The sequence below is a fragment of the Hesperophylax consimilis genome, chromosome 3, assembly GCF_061612785.1.
Source record: "Hesperophylax consimilis isolate HC1 chromosome 3, BYU_Hcon_1.0, whole genome shotgun sequence".
Taxonomy (NCBI): domain Eukaryota; kingdom Metazoa; phylum Arthropoda; class Insecta; order Trichoptera; family Limnephilidae; genus Hesperophylax; species Hesperophylax consimilis.
Window position 1 is genome coordinate 41,069,620 of NC_142838.1, and position 18,099 is coordinate 41,087,718.

The 18,099-nt window shown below is 36.4% G+C and overlaps 2 protein-coding genes across 4 annotated transcripts in view; one reads left to right on the forward strand and one right to left on the reverse strand.

Moving 5' to 3' along the window:
• TyrRS (Tyrosyl-tRNA synthetase) overlaps positions 1 to 18,099 on the reverse strand; it is a 326,170-nt gene that overhangs the window by 68,735 nt on the left and 239,336 nt on the right. The window lies entirely within an intron of this gene.
• The window catches only part of pnut (septin 7-like protein pnut), a 144,985-nt gene that overhangs the window by 28,318 nt on the left and 98,568 nt on the right, over positions 1 to 18,099 (forward strand). For 2 of the 3 annotated variants that reach the window (XM_089650703.1, XM_089650704.1), the window contains exon 1: positions 6,303 to 6,972. The exons of the other annotated variant lie outside the window; for it this stretch is intronic. In XM_089650703.1, coding sequence (XP_089506829.1) covers positions 6,682 to 6,972 — 291 coding nt within the window. In that variant the 5' untranslated portion in view covers positions 6,303 to 6,681. Of the gene's footprint in view, positions 1 to 6,302; positions 6,973 to 18,099 lie in introns of those variants that run through there. 3 annotated transcript variants of the gene reach the window in all.

The window sequence follows — 18,099 nt, forward strand, 5'->3', positions numbered from 1 at the left end:
TGTATACGTACCATAAGAAAGTAACATTATGCTGGCGCCTTGCTGCGCATTCAGATCGAGATCATGTGTTGTATAACGCTGCATAAGGAGTACCGAAACATTTTCATGTGGGTATACCGATTGATGTTTCGTATTAATCTCAATTTTTAGTCTTTTCCCCCGGGTAAGACTGATTTTTTTTTTCGGATGTCGTGTGTTTAAAACCCGGCGTGCGCAAGTAAATTTGATTTGATTAATTTGTGTTATTTCATAATTGATTTATTAAAAATAATTTAGGTGGTGGGTTTGGGTACTGTCGCCATAGGAACCATTTATGGGATAACCAATAAATGTCATCGTCCAAATCCCGGGGGATTTCCACTAGGTCACCCGAAGTGGTTCGCCACGTTTGGTGATTTAGCAGGGGTGCCCGGTTTCATTGGGGGAGGTGTGTTCAGGAGGCGTTTGCCCCCCACCTAAGTGGCATGAGAGGTTAGTTTTTATTTATTTATTGTAAGAAACAAACAGCAATTTTATACAGGATGAGTTATACAAGAGGTTAAATTTGAGGTAAGCCAAAATAGTTTCTTATGCCAATGTTGGATAATATGATATAATACAAAATTGTAATTGGTTATAACCATTAACTGAAAATGAAATTAAAAAAAAAGAAAAAAAATCATATAAATATATTAGAAGGAAGAAGGAATAGGAAAGGGCAAGAGGCAGAGGAAGATGGGATGGGGACAGGAGATGCTCATGTTGTACCTTTTCTATAACTGTGCATTAATTTAATTAACATTTGTGGTCGCACGCTCGACTTCGTTTCGGTATTTTACAAGAGTTTTACTAAGAATATCGATATTGTTAAATTGCGTGTTATATTGCGCGCATATATACGGGGGATTGGAGAATTTTTTCTAAGGTTGGTTCTGCACGCGGGCAAATGAAAAAAATGTAAAATAGTTTTGATAACCTTGATCTCTCCAACTGGTCTCTGGACCCATCGTTTTGTGCCGCAGCGGGAGGGATATATTTATACGTCACTCCTGTACACACTGATCCCTAGATTCCTACCCACCCTCATACCTTTTTCCTTCCCACAACTTTCTCTCCTTAAAATGACCCTACACGCAGTAACCCCAAGAATGACATAGGCTGTGTGGGGTTAATGTAAAAAAATATATATTTACGGCGCGTTTCAGAGTTGAAGATACTCTTAGTATCGCCCTGGTGTAAGACCACCATTTGGGATTTAAAACGTTGCTTGAGATGACTAGCCGTGTTTGGAGACCAGATCTGAATAGCTAGGTACTCCCCCACCTACCTCTTCCCCATATCCGTACATGTCTCCTTCCCCTCCCCACCACCTTCAAACTCATGTCATACCACAATTGGGAATGCCATAGTCTCGCTGGTTCCAGGTGGTTGGGAATGTAACGGATGAAAAATGTTGTCCACACTCCACAATATCGATTTCGAAACAATCTAAAGCGTTCCAATCGAGAGCTGCTATAAATCTTCTTAGCAAAAAAACATGTCAATATCGTCAATGATTGTGTCCATCGCTAGGTTCAGATAACAATAATAATAATAATAATTGGATAATTTGTAGAGCGCCGTTTTTGTGAAAAATCACCTCAAGGGCGCTGAAACTAACAAACGCTAACATATTGTATTTTGTTTGCTTTTGTGTTTCCGTGTATAAGATTTAACACAAGTATAGTGATTTATATGCCCTCATTCCTATTGTCACGTCACTTATTATTCAAACCTAAGCAAAGCCATAGTTATCTATATTCAAATAGGCACGTACAGTTTAAACTGAAACGTTCTGCAGCTATTATCTTGCGAAGATAAGTAGTTGCATTGCATTATTGTGATGGTAGATCTCTCGAAGGATGGAAACCCTGCAACAGAATATACCACCCACTAATTTGTGAAACTGCCATGGTTAGATTCCCTGTAATTTGTTTTTATGGAATATTGCGGGAATTTTCATCGAACTTGTGAAATACTCAAATTACCCAATGAGGTAGTTTTGCATGTTATTTACAAATGTATGCTGATGACAGAACATTTTGAATTTTTCGAAAATGTAGTAATCTTGTTGATACTATTTGCTGCAGGCCAATAATCTTGTGATAAAAAGTCCCATAGCGGACTTTGCTACAAAATCTTTGCTCTACTTTAGCGAACTTTACTTTTCTGCGCAGGGTCTGATTATTTCAATGTCTATGGGAGTCAACCACATTTGGAATAACTTAGTAAAAAAATAAATTCCCGACATTTCTTGAAAATTTATATCTGTACCCAAGAAGCATACGAATGCAACTCCAAGTGCAAATTTTCAGGAGAGCCGAAAAATATGTGTTTTTAGAAAATCTCTTTTTATTTTCAAACATATTTTGATTGATAATTGAAAGAAATATATATTTTTTTCAATTAAATAACGAGATATTTGCTATAAACCAGTGGCGGCTAGTGACTTTTGAGTGTACTAGAGTGCTAATATTACAAAAAAAATAATTATTTATGTTAGCAGAATTTTTTTTTTTTCGAATATTCGATTTTTGATATGAAGATTTTTAGGAAATCCGTACGCTACACGGACCTCTGAAATTTCCTGAAAATCTTCATACAAAAAATTTAATTTTCCAAAAAAAATAATAATCGTTTTTAGCTACAACATCAGTAATGTCGAATTTTTCAAACTTAGTTACATAGTAGTATCACACTGAAAAGTCACGAGCCGCCACTGCTAAAAACACCTAGGTTTTCAGCTCTCCTGAACATTTTGTGTTTTGAAGTTGCATCCGTATGCTTCCCGGGTACAGATATTGGTCTGGCAATATTCCTGGTACGCATCACTAGTTATAGTTAGATAATCTTTGTGCAATAATTCCCATAGTAGTAGTCTACAAGGATGAGACCCGTTCAACGTGCAGTGTCGTTCAACGCCGTTCAGCCTTATTTGGCAGCTTCTTGGCTCGGAGCCGGAGGCCTGACAGCAGCGAGCAGATTGACCGCTTGTGTTATGTATTTTATTCCTGATATAATGTTGAACTCTCGGGCCGGGCAGAGTGCTTGCTATGCCGCGGTTGAATGGAATGCATTTCGATTTGCATTTTTTAGCCGGCTCCGATGCACTTTGCTCATTGGCATTGTTGCGACGTGCAGTTTGTGCCGTTCGCTGCTGCTAACACTATTTATCGCTAAAAAGGTAACATTCCTTATCTTAAGAATTTTTTGAAGGCCTCTTTCACTGACTCTTAAAATTCCTTTCTTTTATACTATTATAACATAACCTAATCTGACATCGCCACGAGAACCTAATGACTATCTTTTGAATATAAAATATAAGGAGGGGTTGTTCGGAATTTGAACAATTCATCAAATTTTAAAGTTGATGTTCAAGTTCTGTGAAGGTTCTGTTCAAGTTCTATTATTATATCATTATTGGCCGAGGGCTTCACAAAACTGAAATAATAACAGAACTTGAATAGAACCTTCTCAGAACTTGTTAATCGACTTTTAAATTTGATGAATTATTCAAACCCGTGAGAGAAAAATAAATGTTTCTCAATAAATTAAATAATAACATTATTGAATATAAATAAAAATAAACGTGCCTTCGTATTTTTAATTGGCTATCTCCATTAATTTATTTTAAGAATAATATAACCCTTGTTTTGAATCTGATTTTTGCAGGCTGCACATTTAAAAGGCGTAATTTTCGTTAAATTTGTTAAATATATTCTCTCACTATCTCAGAAATTTTCGCTTTATTAGCGCCCAATGTCATGGAAGTTTTTCCTAAAGAGGTCTCCACATAATCCCCTACTGTAAACGGTAACATTACTGAGGTGCATGCAAACTGTTTGTTCTTTCAATGGTCACTACTACGAGAGCAATAGCGATTATAACAACGTGAGCTTGTAAGAATGTAGAGCACCTACTTGTGCTTGAAAAAATAACATGAATCACGCATATTTTATATTCTTAAAGTAGTCGTAGGCAATTAGATTTTTCTTTTCTTTAGTAATCTGATGTTCAACGAGCTGCGTAATACATGGAGCTAACATTCTTGCAAATTTCACAATTGAGCAGTAAATTGAATTATTATCATCGTGTAATTGTGGTTTCTGTGTTTATTAACATAATAACGACTCACTTATTATGAGCCTTATCTTAAACTATTCACATTAGAATAAATATAACTTGATAAACTAGGGTCACCGACAGGGTAATGTACTGTGATATTTGTGTATAATTATTTACTGTCAAAAGTAAATCACATGATAAGAACACATCACTTAATTAACACTTAGGACTCCGTAGTAAGCATTCAAAATAAAGAAGAATATGGTTTGAAAGGGAGATTTGTAAATACGAATGCTAGAAGGAGCGCGCTAATGTTAAAAAAACGATAATAATTAAGGCGATGCCATACGTAGTAATGCAAAATTATGTGTTTTTGGTTTGAAAATTTTGTCGCCTAGAAATGTTTCAGATGCTTTAATTAAATACTGCGAGTAGAATACATCTTGACCTTTGAAATAATCGAGTATTTTTTATTTAAGTCTTTTTATAAGCCCAGAAAAAAATAATGTATAAGGCCTATGAAAACTGCTTTAAAGTTCAAAATCTCCTACTTACGAACCCATTTTCGGTTATGATTTTATTGTATAATGTGGCAAATTAAATTATTTATCAAATGATCGAAAAAAAATTAAATATTTATGCCTGAACATCCACAAAATAAAATAAAAGGCACTTTTTGGCCATGTTTTTTTCTTGCATAAATCAAAACGGGCGGATGGAGGGCTTAATTTGTAGAATGCGTTACTTCAATTTTTCAATTTTTCCTATAATTGAGATTTGGACGCCATTTATATATTTTTTTATAAATTGAAATAATTTATAGGAGCTAAATTAGGCTGGCGTAGCTGAATTTTCAATTTTTGCGCTTCATGACGTTGGTTTTCGATTGAATCTTAGAAATCTTTTTATTTTATTACAAAAGAAAAAAATAACTTTTATTATGTGCGTAAAGCACCTCGAAAGTAGGTATATAACAAAATTTTAAAATTCGAACTAGTAAAAATAATTTGTGCCTTCTGTAAAATTTGAATTTTAGAACCATTTAATCTGAGTTACGCATTCTGATATATTGTACGTTCATTTGTCTTACTATGTTGAATATGAATATCAGAACTATATTAGTAACGTATTAGGTACCTATATAATAATAGCTGTTAGTAACCATGTAGTACTTTGCTTCCCCTTTGTTTTGTTCCAGTTATGAATCCTTCAACATTGATCATATTTACATAAACGATGTTTTTGATTTAACTATTTTCATCTGCCTAATCTGTTTATATTATATAAAGCCGCCTTTATACCGTGTTCCAAGCTCATGCCGTGAAACTTTGGGGGTTCAATTATGATTATCTAAGAAAAAATTCTAATAAAATAGCAATTCTAATTAGTAAAAAAAAAATATCCAGCATAATCACAGCTTTACTTTAGCGAATAATGCACGTGTTCGGATAACAAAATAACCACCCTCGCATTTCAAATCTTTACTAGAACAGCTGACCGTGTGGGGAGAAATAATAATTATATAAGTGTTTATACGAACGGTTTGTGAACCACACACACATACTAAGAAATTTATCATAACTTTTTAAAATTTCTTTGTCAAAGTTTTTCATAAATGATACACCCTCCAAATTTTCACGGTGTATACATTTTTAATAAAAAATATTTAAGATGTAAAACATTTTTTAGTTGTTGTTTTCATTGAAAACTTAAAAGAATCGTAGCTCGGAGTAGAAAATACAATTTTTAACTGGAAATACTTGACCCATAAAATCGTACCGTAAAAAAATCAAGGTCTCTAGAATGCTTCGTTTGCGTGTTTTAAGTGGGACAATTAAAAATACACCTGAGTAATTAATTTTAACGAAAAAATCTTTATTTTCAGTACTTTTTATTCTTTTGAATGCATGTATTTTATTATCAGTGTTGTTGCTCACCTACTTTGAAGAATATTTTATTGCTCATGAATAATAGTCATTAGTCATTACTTCATAATGTCCGCCCTTGAGGTGACAATTTCCGGCGCCTTAAAATTTATCCAAATACTAGTAATAAATGCATCGGCTGCAATGAATGCCCTGTCCTCTGGCGGGTGAGCTAGTGGGGGAGAGAGGGGGAGGGCTGCCGGGTAAGGGAGGGGGAGAAGGCGGCACGAGGGCCGGGGCCGGCGGGACAAGCGGGCACTAGCACCAAGTAGTACCGAGCAATCCGTGGTAAGTCGCGGCGCCCGTTCGACGTGCAGCGTGCTGTTAACTGTGTACTGTTTACCTCGCGCCTCCCGCCGCGTGCTCCCTACTCGTCTCAATCTACCCGGTGCAATCGAGTGCCTTAACCTTATCAATTTATAACACAATCGTATAAACACCTTTATTAGCGTAGGAAGTGACCGAGTGGCCTGACAGCTGTTCTAGCGTCAATTGTGGAGTTAGTTGTTTTTAGTTCTTGTGACTTTCAAACCAATACCCGGCACTTTTTAAAATCAGTTCTTTATCTACGTTAACAATAGTAATTAGTGTCAAAGTGAAGTTTGTTTGTTTGTTGTTTTGAGTCAGGGGTTGAGTATTGGTGGTTGTTGAAGGAAATGCGCTTGGATCCCCGATGAACGGCAACGGCGTGAACGGGCGCGCGGGGCTGGGGTCTCCCGGTGCGGGCGGGGGCGGATTCTTGTACGGCAGCAGCGGGCTGCTGGGCAGGGCGCGCGCCGTGCCTCCGCCCACCCTCCCCCGCCATTCGTCCAACTCCTTCAACGCGGGCAACGGCAACGGGAACGGGCTCTCCAACGGGGCCAGCCTGCGCGACCGAGCCGATCCCACCGGGGGCTCTTGTCGTCTCGCCAGTCTGGAGCGCCTAGCGCTGAGACAGAGGCTGATCGACCAGCCCGACGCCACGGTGAGTTCGTCAACCCAAACTGATGGTCACGACATGACTAAACTGTCAAAATGCATGTAATTTTGAAACTTTGATTGAAAAAATGGGACTTTCATGCTGTTGCATTTCCCATATCCCCCGACCCAAATACTTTTGTATTTTATAGTAATTAAATTGAATCGAAGTACTAAGCGTGTCCAGCTATCTTAATAGATTACCCGAAAAACAAGGCACTCATATACATATAACACAGGCGACCAATAAAGGGTTAAAACGGAGCTCTCAGAGGCAGGATTATAGTCCTACGTCAAAAATACACTGTCCAGACGGCGTCAGTTTCAATCATGTACAGTGTATACCCAATGATCATTTAGGTTCACTGGAAACGGATAGTATGATTGAAGACTAAAAAAACAAAAAAAACGGCCATTAGGTGTACACGGATACAACTGATATTATCTACACAGAATGTTTTTGACATCAAAAAGACGCCGTTTTTTTTTTGCACACCTTTTACCAGTTTTTCCTTGGATAGACGTTGACTAACTTCAAAAGGCTGTCAGTCAATCAGCCAGTGCGAAGGCTTGTATTATTTATGAAATTACTATTGTATTATAACTGCGCGAGAACTATTTTATATCATGCTGTTTGGTGTAAAGCAGGTACACGACGACATTTATGCCTTTTAATTGAGTTATGTGATAGTACCTTTGTAAACAAAAAAACATCGTCTAAGAAAGAAAGCCAGCATGTTTGTTAGTAGTAGCACGTGCTGCTCCGTCCCCCGCCCATTGATTAGTTAGTTTTGGAAGGGCACCGCCCACTCACCTGTTCGGGGTTATTTTCCAATGCATTATAATGTTATACAGCCACAATCTACCACCTGTCTTATAATGTTCTTACAGCTAGAGCAAAAATCGATATCACCGTGCCGCCAGCTGCTTAGTTCTGTATACCAATAAAAATAATACAGCATATTGTATCGCCGTCACAATTTTACTGTAAATAGAAATTATTTGCTTTTGATCTTGTGTACACTTTCGATTCATTCTGTGTACATAATACTGTAATCGCACTCTGTGTAATTTTCGATAATCTTCTACTAGGTTAATTAAATTTATTCTTTTTTGTCGGCTGTCTTATCGGCTTATTTACATACATGCATATTAAGATAACGTTATTATCAGCAGGTTATTAATATTTCGACTTTATTGTTTATTGTTGAAAATTTTAAAAATACGGAAAAACTTAGAATAAATATAAAAATTATTAGTGCCTTCCGTACACATTTTAATGGAAATAAATGTTTCATTTAGTCCATTAGCCCAGCGCTCTGTCTCACTTGCCACTCTCGCCTGGCATCGTAAATCACCATCCCATTTGAATTTTGTAAACACAGTTTTTGGATCACGAAACATGTCCACAAGGCATTTATGGTGTTCTTTATTTATTCTATGGAAAATAAAACAACATTGTCTTATTTTTGAAACTTAGATGAACTATTCAAGGCTCCATAACTCATGACGGAAATAACGTAGCGACCTGAAAATAGTTGCGTTGACCTAGAAATTCTATGGAGAAAAAGCTGTGCCAATTTCATGACACAAGCACTCACCGTTAGTGAGTTTTGGATGCTTTTGCAAGACCACTGATTATCTGCTTTATTATATACGCAAAAGTTGTTTTGCTAATATTTTTTTTGAATCATATAATGTAATAAAAATACGTTTTGCATAGATGATAGTATTTAAATACCAATACATGATAGTATTTTTTCACGATGGATGGATGCCTTGGAATGAGGTCCTGAACGCAGCGGGAATTATTATAGGTTAGGTGGTCGCTTGGTTGTTGCTGAGCCGCGTGTTGGGGCTGGCTGCCACCCCCCTACTACCCAACTACCCTGCCACCCTTCCCTCCGTACCGAGCCCCCCAGCCTAGACCATTCGACCCCATGTCATATTACTACTCGCACCCTCGCGCCTAGCGCCTAGCGCCTAGCGCCTTACTCCTCCTGCATGCTATCCGGGCCAAAGGAGATTTTGTATCAAATTTACATCTGACACAACACCCCTCGCTAGCACTGTCAATATTACATTTGTTGAGCGTGAACCTACTTCAAGTTATTTTGGCTGATTTGATAGAGCTTCGCTATTTTATCTCCCTTTTTTATTTGAATTGTTATTTAGTGACTTTTCAGTGAAATGTAGTTATTTAAACTGACTGTCTAATATCTAGTACGAAAGAGACTTCATGAGAGAAAAAGAAAACAGGACTATAAAATATTGTCAACGGTTGTGCAATACCTCTTCTTCATCACATGTTACTGGAGATGATACATTGTTTTAATTGTGGATATTGACTTTCATTCCACCGTCCCAATTTATAGTTTAATTAAATGCTATAAATAAATTAATAAAGCAGACCTTGTTTAAAAGTCAAACGTTCCTTTTTTAATAATATATTAATATTATTAATATATATTTAAAAAAATTACATTGGCGCAGCCGATAAAGATTTTAGAGAGGACGATATGTCACGAAACTTTGTCTTAGCGACCTTGAGGTTAATTTTTCAAAATGGCGCTATACTATTTATCCCATTATTATTATTACTATTGGCACTCATAATTCTCGCTTTATTCAAATTCGTACATCATCTCATACACATCCATTATACTTCACATGACCCGACTCAAGTATTTCATTGCCTTGATCGTGTCATGCCTTTCTAAGGCCTCCCCGACTGTTCCTCTTTCACCTTTGTTTGTTCTAGTCTTTATTTAATCGTGACGCGAATGTGAACAGTAGAAGAAATCTGGGATGCCCGATGAAAACATGGTACGATAAAGTGAAACTGAAGTTTAAGTTCCGGAATGTTTTACTTCGTTTATGTGAAAGCACTATGAAATAATACATGATGACCGGTCAGTGGCTGAGTTGGCATCGTGTTTGGGTTCCACCCGGGCGACGTGTGGTCAATTACTCGGCTGGAATTCCTCCATTACAACACTAGCAACATTTTCCGGTTACTGTGGTGGTAGTAGGAGATACCAGGTATTGTCAGGTTACTCGTAACTCGGGAATGTTTGTATTTCTTTAAAAAGATACTTGAGTCGGACCATGTCAAAAGTCAGAATAACAAGTGTGCCAAGACCAAGTTGTTTGGCGGTCTACCCCATCTGCCCCTCTACCCCTGCAATAATATTGAATATAATTTTACAAATAATAATGGTGATTCTTAATTTTTGCTCTCGAGTGAGCCCGTCTGTTCCATGTGTCTAAATTGGCTCCTAGAATAAATAATAAAAATCCCATTGTGAGCCCATCATTTCATGCGCATTAGGGATGATTACAATAATATGCAAGGGTCGGGTTATGTTCGAGGGTGGTTGGTCCCTGTCCCTGTTTGATTGGCAAAGTTTTCTCAGCGGTGCATTCATCGCCCTGCCATGCCGCCAGGAGTGTGCAGCGAGAGTGAGTGTTTGGGTCAGACTCACGACTCTACGCAGACTAATAAAAGCGTATTATCTCCATTTGCATTTTATTTATGGGCCGTTGTCTTGAACTGGAAATGTTCCATGTGCGACCGAATCGCACACGAGGGACGTGACTCATTCCCAGAATAAATTAACCAATAATAAAAATACTAAAATATAAAGTGATTAATGATTTTTGGGTTTCGGCTTGTTCAATGTTCGCGGCATAAGATTGCGTTTCAGATATTCTGGTTTGAGACCAGAACTAAAATAAGTCAGTCAGTCGCTTTTTTGTTTCATGTAAATATTTCCGTATCGATTTAATATGTTGTGGTTGAGTTGAATATTTTTATTGCACTTCGCTTGGGTTGGGTCATGATTTGACGTCACCGGTTATCATATTTCATAAATAGTTTAAACATTATTCCTCTGATAAAGATAAGGCATGACTACCAACTACCACATTGCGGTCTTTGATAAGACTGTTCGCATGTGCAACCGGACGTTTCATGCTTTACAGGCAAGAAATTCGGTGGCCCTCTTTGGTATCAGGCGAACGTCCCTCAGGGCTTTAACTCCAACTCAATTTTAAGTTTTTGTGAAGATCCTTCAGCAAAATTCTTATTGATCTTTGCATTGGTAACTCCGAACTCCTCTTCGCTTTTTACTCGGGGTCTCTGTATTGCAAGCCACCCTTTCGAAGGGTAGACCGTTAGGCGAACATGTGTGCCTCCAGGCGGCCACATGGCTGCCTTAGCAAGCTTAAAGTTTCGTCCAGATGACGTCAAATTCAACCGACACTTTCGAAAAAAATATTTTGAATCCATGGCTCGTTGAGCTTTCTTAAGAAGCGTATCGTTTCTTTTTTACGCGGCGCCTCCACTTTGATGATTGTTCTCGGTTGGTTTCATCTTTTCTTTTTTAACTCTTGAACTTCCTACGCAGTGCAACACAGACTGCACAGGCTTCACGAGGAAGTCATTAAACTTCTCAACTCTTATTCACGAGTCTACGTATAGAATTGTAATGTATGATAGGTCAGTGCGACAGTGCATCACCAACCACAGGATGTCTTACAAAATCTGGTGTTTATATGTGTTATCTATGTTCTGTTTTGTTAAACATCTTTACTAGTGCATTGGTTTTCGCTGAAAATTTCACCAGTCGTTCATTAAAGTATGAAGAATTTAATAAAAAATAATATATAATTTTTGTGGTTGGATTTGAAGGCAAATATCCCATGTAACCCAACAGCTGTATTCTGTAACCACGCGGCAACCACAATATAAATTGCGCACCCTCTTGCCCTTCAGATGAAGTCATCTTACGGCCGCAGCTTTCGTTTTATAAGCGCTTCGCAATTATAAAGAAAAAGCTGAAAACTTTAAAAGTTATCATACTTTTATACAGGTACTTTTATATCTGCACTCGTAAACTATCTGTTTTTTTGTATTAAGTTTAAGGAACTCCAGTGAAAAAATTATGGCTTAAAATATATACATATATTCATATAGATCAACAAACGCTGATTCTGAATATATATGTTTTATTATACGTAGAATTTATAAATCGTCATTTACAACACATTTGGTTTAGTAAGACTGAAACTGTTGATTCTGACATCACAATCGCTCTATGTGAGTAATATATCTATGGTATACAATGTCTTTTTTCTTTCGTACTAGGTTTTTAAACACCTTTAAATTATTTTATCAGGTACGGTCATGGATGTATTTTTGCACTTTGGTTCAATACAATAACATTATTATTGAGATGGTAACATTTTATATAGTGTTCTTCAACTTCATAATAAAAAACGTCTCGACTCCCATACAAAATACAGAGACTGGTCACTGGTCACACGCCACGTCCATAGATTTGGTGGTATTTTGGGAAACCCAAAAATATATACTTTAAAAATTATGTTAAAAAATAAACTGGCAGTTAAGTTGAAGTTTGAAATTGATAAAAAAAAATTGGATAAAAAAATTAAAAGGAGTTTCTTATTGCTAAAATATACGCATAAGTAGGCAAAATCAGGTAACCGTTTTTCTCGATTCATCCTTGTTACTTTTTCTATTTCTGGTTTTCAGATCGATGGGATATTGACAGAAATCGGTCGTTAAATTAAAAATACAAACTCACTGGCACACGGTGTATAACGCATTTTTGCCTGTATAACTTTCTGATTTCACCAATTACTAGTAGTATTTCTGGCCGGCTATCTGATATGTAATCTGTGCGTCTGAAGTCTGAAACACAAGGGCTGGCCACGAATTCGGTTTGCGGACCGGTTGGTGGTTCCGCCCCTCGGGATATCGATCCGCCCGATCCCCACAACACTACGCTAGCATGAATGGTGATTCATCGAGGGAAAGGGGGTACGTTCGCTAGTGATGGTACTGCCGAATACGATCTTTACGTAGGTACTAAGTGCGATTAGAAAGTTCTCGATTTCGGTTGAGTGCTATTTGAAAAACGGATGTGTCGTTAGTATCTGTTATCTTTTTAAATTCGTAGTAAACGTTTGTTTTATCGTATTTGACACAAGCTCATAAGCTAATAGTTCCACTATCCGGTACCACTAACCGATTGGCGAATATTATGAGACGGATGGAAAGTGGATGTTAGAGAAAAGGGAGACGAGGAATATTGGGAAGAACCTATTTAGAGCTAGTTATAAGGAAACCGTTTCAACAGCAACACGAGTTCTGACTGTCTGGAGCCATTGAGGCTATGTCATCTTTGTTTTTGCTATGATGTTTGGTTGAAGCGAGTGGGGAGAGGAAGGAGATGGTAGAGAAGATGGCTGGAAAGTATCTGTCTATTCAGATTTGTTCACTAAACATGGCTAACGTCCTGATTATGCTTTTATTTTTTAAATTATTTATTCATCTTTAAAAAATACATTATTATATGGGTGATGTACTGTGTCCGTCTCGCTAGAAAATGTCGAGAGCAGGAACAGTTTACAGTATTATATATAACCAAAATAAAGTCAGTTAACATTGTGCCATTGGTAAATAAGAGCTAATAAAATATTATACATGGTATTATTGGTTACTACTTATAAGGAGGTTTAAAACATCATTAATTTTTTATCTGTCTTGGCTGGTGATCTAAGACTCGGTGTCCAATTTATATTTAGCGTAATTTGTGTTCTGTCATGGCCAGTGGAGGTCAGTGGCGGCTAACGACTTTTGGGTATATAAAAAATTGAATTCTTGATATTGTTAAAGCCGAAAACGTATTGTTTTTTTTTTTTTTTAAATTCGGTTTTATATATGAAGATTTTCTGGAAGGCCGAACTGAAATTTCCTGAAAAACTTGATACAAAAAAAATTATTTTCGAAACAAAAAAATAGAGTCGTTAAGGAGTAAACAGCATCAGTAGTGTCGAATTTTACAAGCTTAGCACTCTATCACACTCAAAAGTCACAATCCACCAATGGTGGAGGAGCATTGTTTAGCTTTTTTTCAAAGTATTTTACCACATAGCACTCTCTTTAGGGTGAATTGCCTAATACAAAAAAAAAAAGTATTTTACATTTCTGTGGCTAAATGCTATTTTAGCGAAAGGGATATGCCATTTGGTTCTAGTATCGGGTATTAAGAGATTATGCTCTTTGGTTCTAGTATCAAGTTTAAAGGGTTATGCTAGTATATTTGGGTCATTCACCAAAGCGATACTGAGACTATCAACCGCTGATGGATATGGTAGTATCATTTGAAGTAGGTATTATTCCTTTTGCTAGGAGGGGCATAAAGGTAAACTAATCATAAAGCTTTCTCCTTCTCGAATCCATCCAGCCCTTGTAATTTCGGTTCCCTCACGTGGTGGCGATGTAATAAAGAAAAAAAACGTAATACACCATAATTAGATCACTGGCAATGTTTCGTAAAACACATTTAAGATGGCGTTTCTTATAATCTTGACAATAATAGCGGTACTAAATCATTCAACAGAGGAAGGCATGCACGCCATGATGAATTAATCTTAGAGGGTGTGTTTTGATCTCCATGGAAACTATCATAATATAAAGTTAAGTTTTTGGGGTGGCCGACGTTTTAAAACCGTTGAATTATCTTAAAAAGTGTAGGAACTATTAATTTTAAACACTGGCAATTTCTAGAATAGCCACAACGGGACGCATGCGTGGCTGAGCGAACCAGCCAGTGCATTTGGTTTTAATATTGTTATATTGTTTGTAGGCTGTACCACTATTACTATAAGGTTCTGGATTATTCATATGAATGATACTCCGAGATTGATTACTTCGTTTATTGCTAACCGGGTACAAAGATTACGGATACGTGGTTACTAGTTGCGAGCTGGGATGTGAGAGAGAGATCAAACTAAAACATGGGCTTTTATACAATTATAATACATCTGTCGCGCTCTACACCGACAGAGTCAAGCACCTGACTTTATTGTCCCACACAAAGTATGGATTTAGGTAACCTGGTAAGTATCTACCGAATTCGTTTAATCGCTTCAAACGTGCAATACGTTTTACCTGCTAAGCCATGACTTCTGAATACTGATCTGTGTGCTAAGCATATTTTTTTCACCGATAAGGTGTATTTAATTGTATGATTTTGGATTCAACGAGGCTTATCTTTGTTTGAATGCAAATGACCTCACTGATATCGATTTTTTTTGTTTACTTAATTTACTAGCCCACATGTTCGTCGATTGAGTGCAACTGAAATGGCCGAGTTGTTTAGCTGTCAGTCCATATGTTAACCTGGAATGAATACAGAAAAGGCGAGCCTCACCGTTCGAGTGACCACTCCAAATAAACATATTGTTCTGCTCTATCGCTATCGCTTCTTCGATTTAAGTTCAACAAAATTAATGAAGTCATCCCTATTTTATTTAATATTTATTTCTGGAAGATTGTTGAAATTGCATAATAAAAATACTGATATAGGTGGTGGGTCTGTTTGTGTGGGTGATTCTGGTTCAATGAACTCGGATTTGTTTTGAATTTAAGTTTCCTTTTCAAAATTGGAACCTACTGTGAGAAGAATTCAAACAAGCGATAAAGTACCTGCCTATAATATTATTAAGGCTGATTTTTACCCGTCGAAACAGTTTTGTGGAATAATGTTGCAAGTTGATCTCACGGAAATATCTTGAACTTAATCGTTTGACTTATCATATTGTTATTTGTTGCTTTGCTCAAATACCTCAATTACGTGTGTCAATTTATGATAGATGAGCATACTTCATTGACATGTTAACTAACTAAGTAACCATCAGGCCGTTTCCCCGCAGGTATAGCCAAACAACTCGGTATTGGCACACACTCCTTGCCTGATTCACATTCATAGTGGATTGCTAGCTTCGCTTCTTTTGGACAATTTTTCGTTAGCGCCAACTGCGTTCAGTTCTCCATTAATGGAGTTACCTGTTGACGTGTTGCTTTCTTTAAGGCTCTATTGAGTGAAGTAGAGAAATAATGTGTGTAATTTTCACATACAACATTTTTCCACTAATTTAGCATCAATTCTTGTCATAAATTTGAATTTAATTGACATTTTTACTACTTTTCATTTAAATAACTTAAGAATTGTATGTTTATTGTATTTTAAATATAAAATGTAATGAGACATAACTGATCTCAAAGCTAGAATGTTGTTGGATACAGCGTTATTCCGTGCGGTTATATAATCTAGTTCTATGAAGGTAACTGCTTGCCTTATCTGAGGGGGAGAATATAATTCTGAATGGCCGTGAAACTCAAGGTGGTTGGTTGACTGGTACTGGTAGGTAGGTTCCCTCACGGAACATCAGCTGAGGGTGAGATAGAAATATCAGTGAGCCTGTATAAAAAACCTAGTCTAGATTGCTTTACTTTAGTTGGTAAACTGAGGGGAGATGCTATATTGTATTTGGGGAAGTTTTGCAACAATCGATATTTGAAGTTTTGACTTCGTGGCAATGAATGAGACGCATATGATTTTTTTTTTAAATTTTTGCTTCTTGCGGATTAATAAATTTATCTAAATTTGTTGCTTCATGCCGATTAATAAATTTATCTAAATTTTAGGAACTGTTTATTTATCTTATGCGTAGGTACTTTCATAGCTCAAAATGATGTAATTTTTTTAATTTTCAGTGTTTCAACTTGTAGAACTTCTATGAAATAAAACAAGATTAGTGTGTAGCACTGTGTAACAGTGGCATAAGCGAAACATATGTTATTCCATAAATACTAAGATAGCAGTATCGCTCCGGTTAAATAACAAAATTCAGAATCGAAAATTGCTTGAAATGGCTTTAGCCATGTTTGGTGAGTAGGTCTGAATAACAATTGAAAGATTTTCGACTACCTACTAATAATAATTTATTCATTCTAATGAATGGCTTTCAACTTTGTTGTGGCTTTTGAAACGTGATTTCAATTGTGAATTAATTAATTCGAATAAATTTTAATCGAATATTTTAAGATTCTAATAAATTTGAATCAATTATTTTAAGATTCTAATAAATTTGATTCGATTATTTTAAGATTCGAATAAATTTGAATTGATTATTTTAAGATTCGAATAAATTTGAATCGATTATTTTAGTATTCGAATAAATCTGAATCGATTATTTTTAGATCCGAATAAATCTATTTCTAATTTGATATCTGGATCATGTCTGTAGCTAGTTTGTATAAATAAATTTTTTTCTTAACCATTGTAATGTTGTCATGTACCAGTTTTTTGTCCTAGATAGTGATGTACCACCGTTTGATGAATAATCTTTCGATTAGTCACATCACATCGCACTCGATCGGCGAATCTAATGAGGGGCGATGAATGCAGTGGCGATACTATCGTCACGCTTGCTGTCCTGCAATTAAAATAGTCTACAAAAGCCGCAGTTCCGAGAAGTCGAGTCAAATTTAAAGATGGCTAGACTTGATGCTCGGTAGGTTCGATAATAAGCGCGTTTGTCACATTATTATAGTGCTTATTGTATCATAATTCTTAATATTGTGGTGAAAGAAGACCCAGTGGGCATACCAAATTAGAAAATAACTTCAAAACCCGTACAACTATACACGGCGTCCAGAAAATCGTAGTACAAGCGGAAAACGTGTGAATTTACAATCTACATTTGGAGTTGATTTTTTGTATAATTTTTTGATTTAATCTTTCGTTTTCGCGTAAATCGAATTTAAAGATATAGGTCGCTTGGGGTTAATTAATATCAGTTGTGTATGCCCCCGCATTCCGAATTTCTAGTTTTTAATCTGAAGATAATAGGTTATACATTTGAAGAGCCGAAACGGTAATTATATGAAATTCCCTCGACAGAAAAAAATCGCAAAAATATGCTTCGAAAATGATTTAAAACATATTTTGTTCAGTATTTAATATGTTATAGGTATGAAATCACAAGTGCATCTTTAAATGCAACTTTGGCGTTTGTCCAGAGGTTTTTGCTCTATTTTAGAAGAGTCGTGTTTTATTAAATTATTTTCACAATCTTCGCTTAATTATTATCGTTTTTTTTAATATTAGCGCGCTCCCTCGAACATTCGTATTTACATATCTCCCTTTCAAAACATCTTCTTTTTTTTGAACGCTTACTACAGAACCTTAATGTATTTTAAAATGCTTTGAAGCGTAGCACAAAAGTTTTTAAAACCCTTTGGTTGCCGAAGAATTTT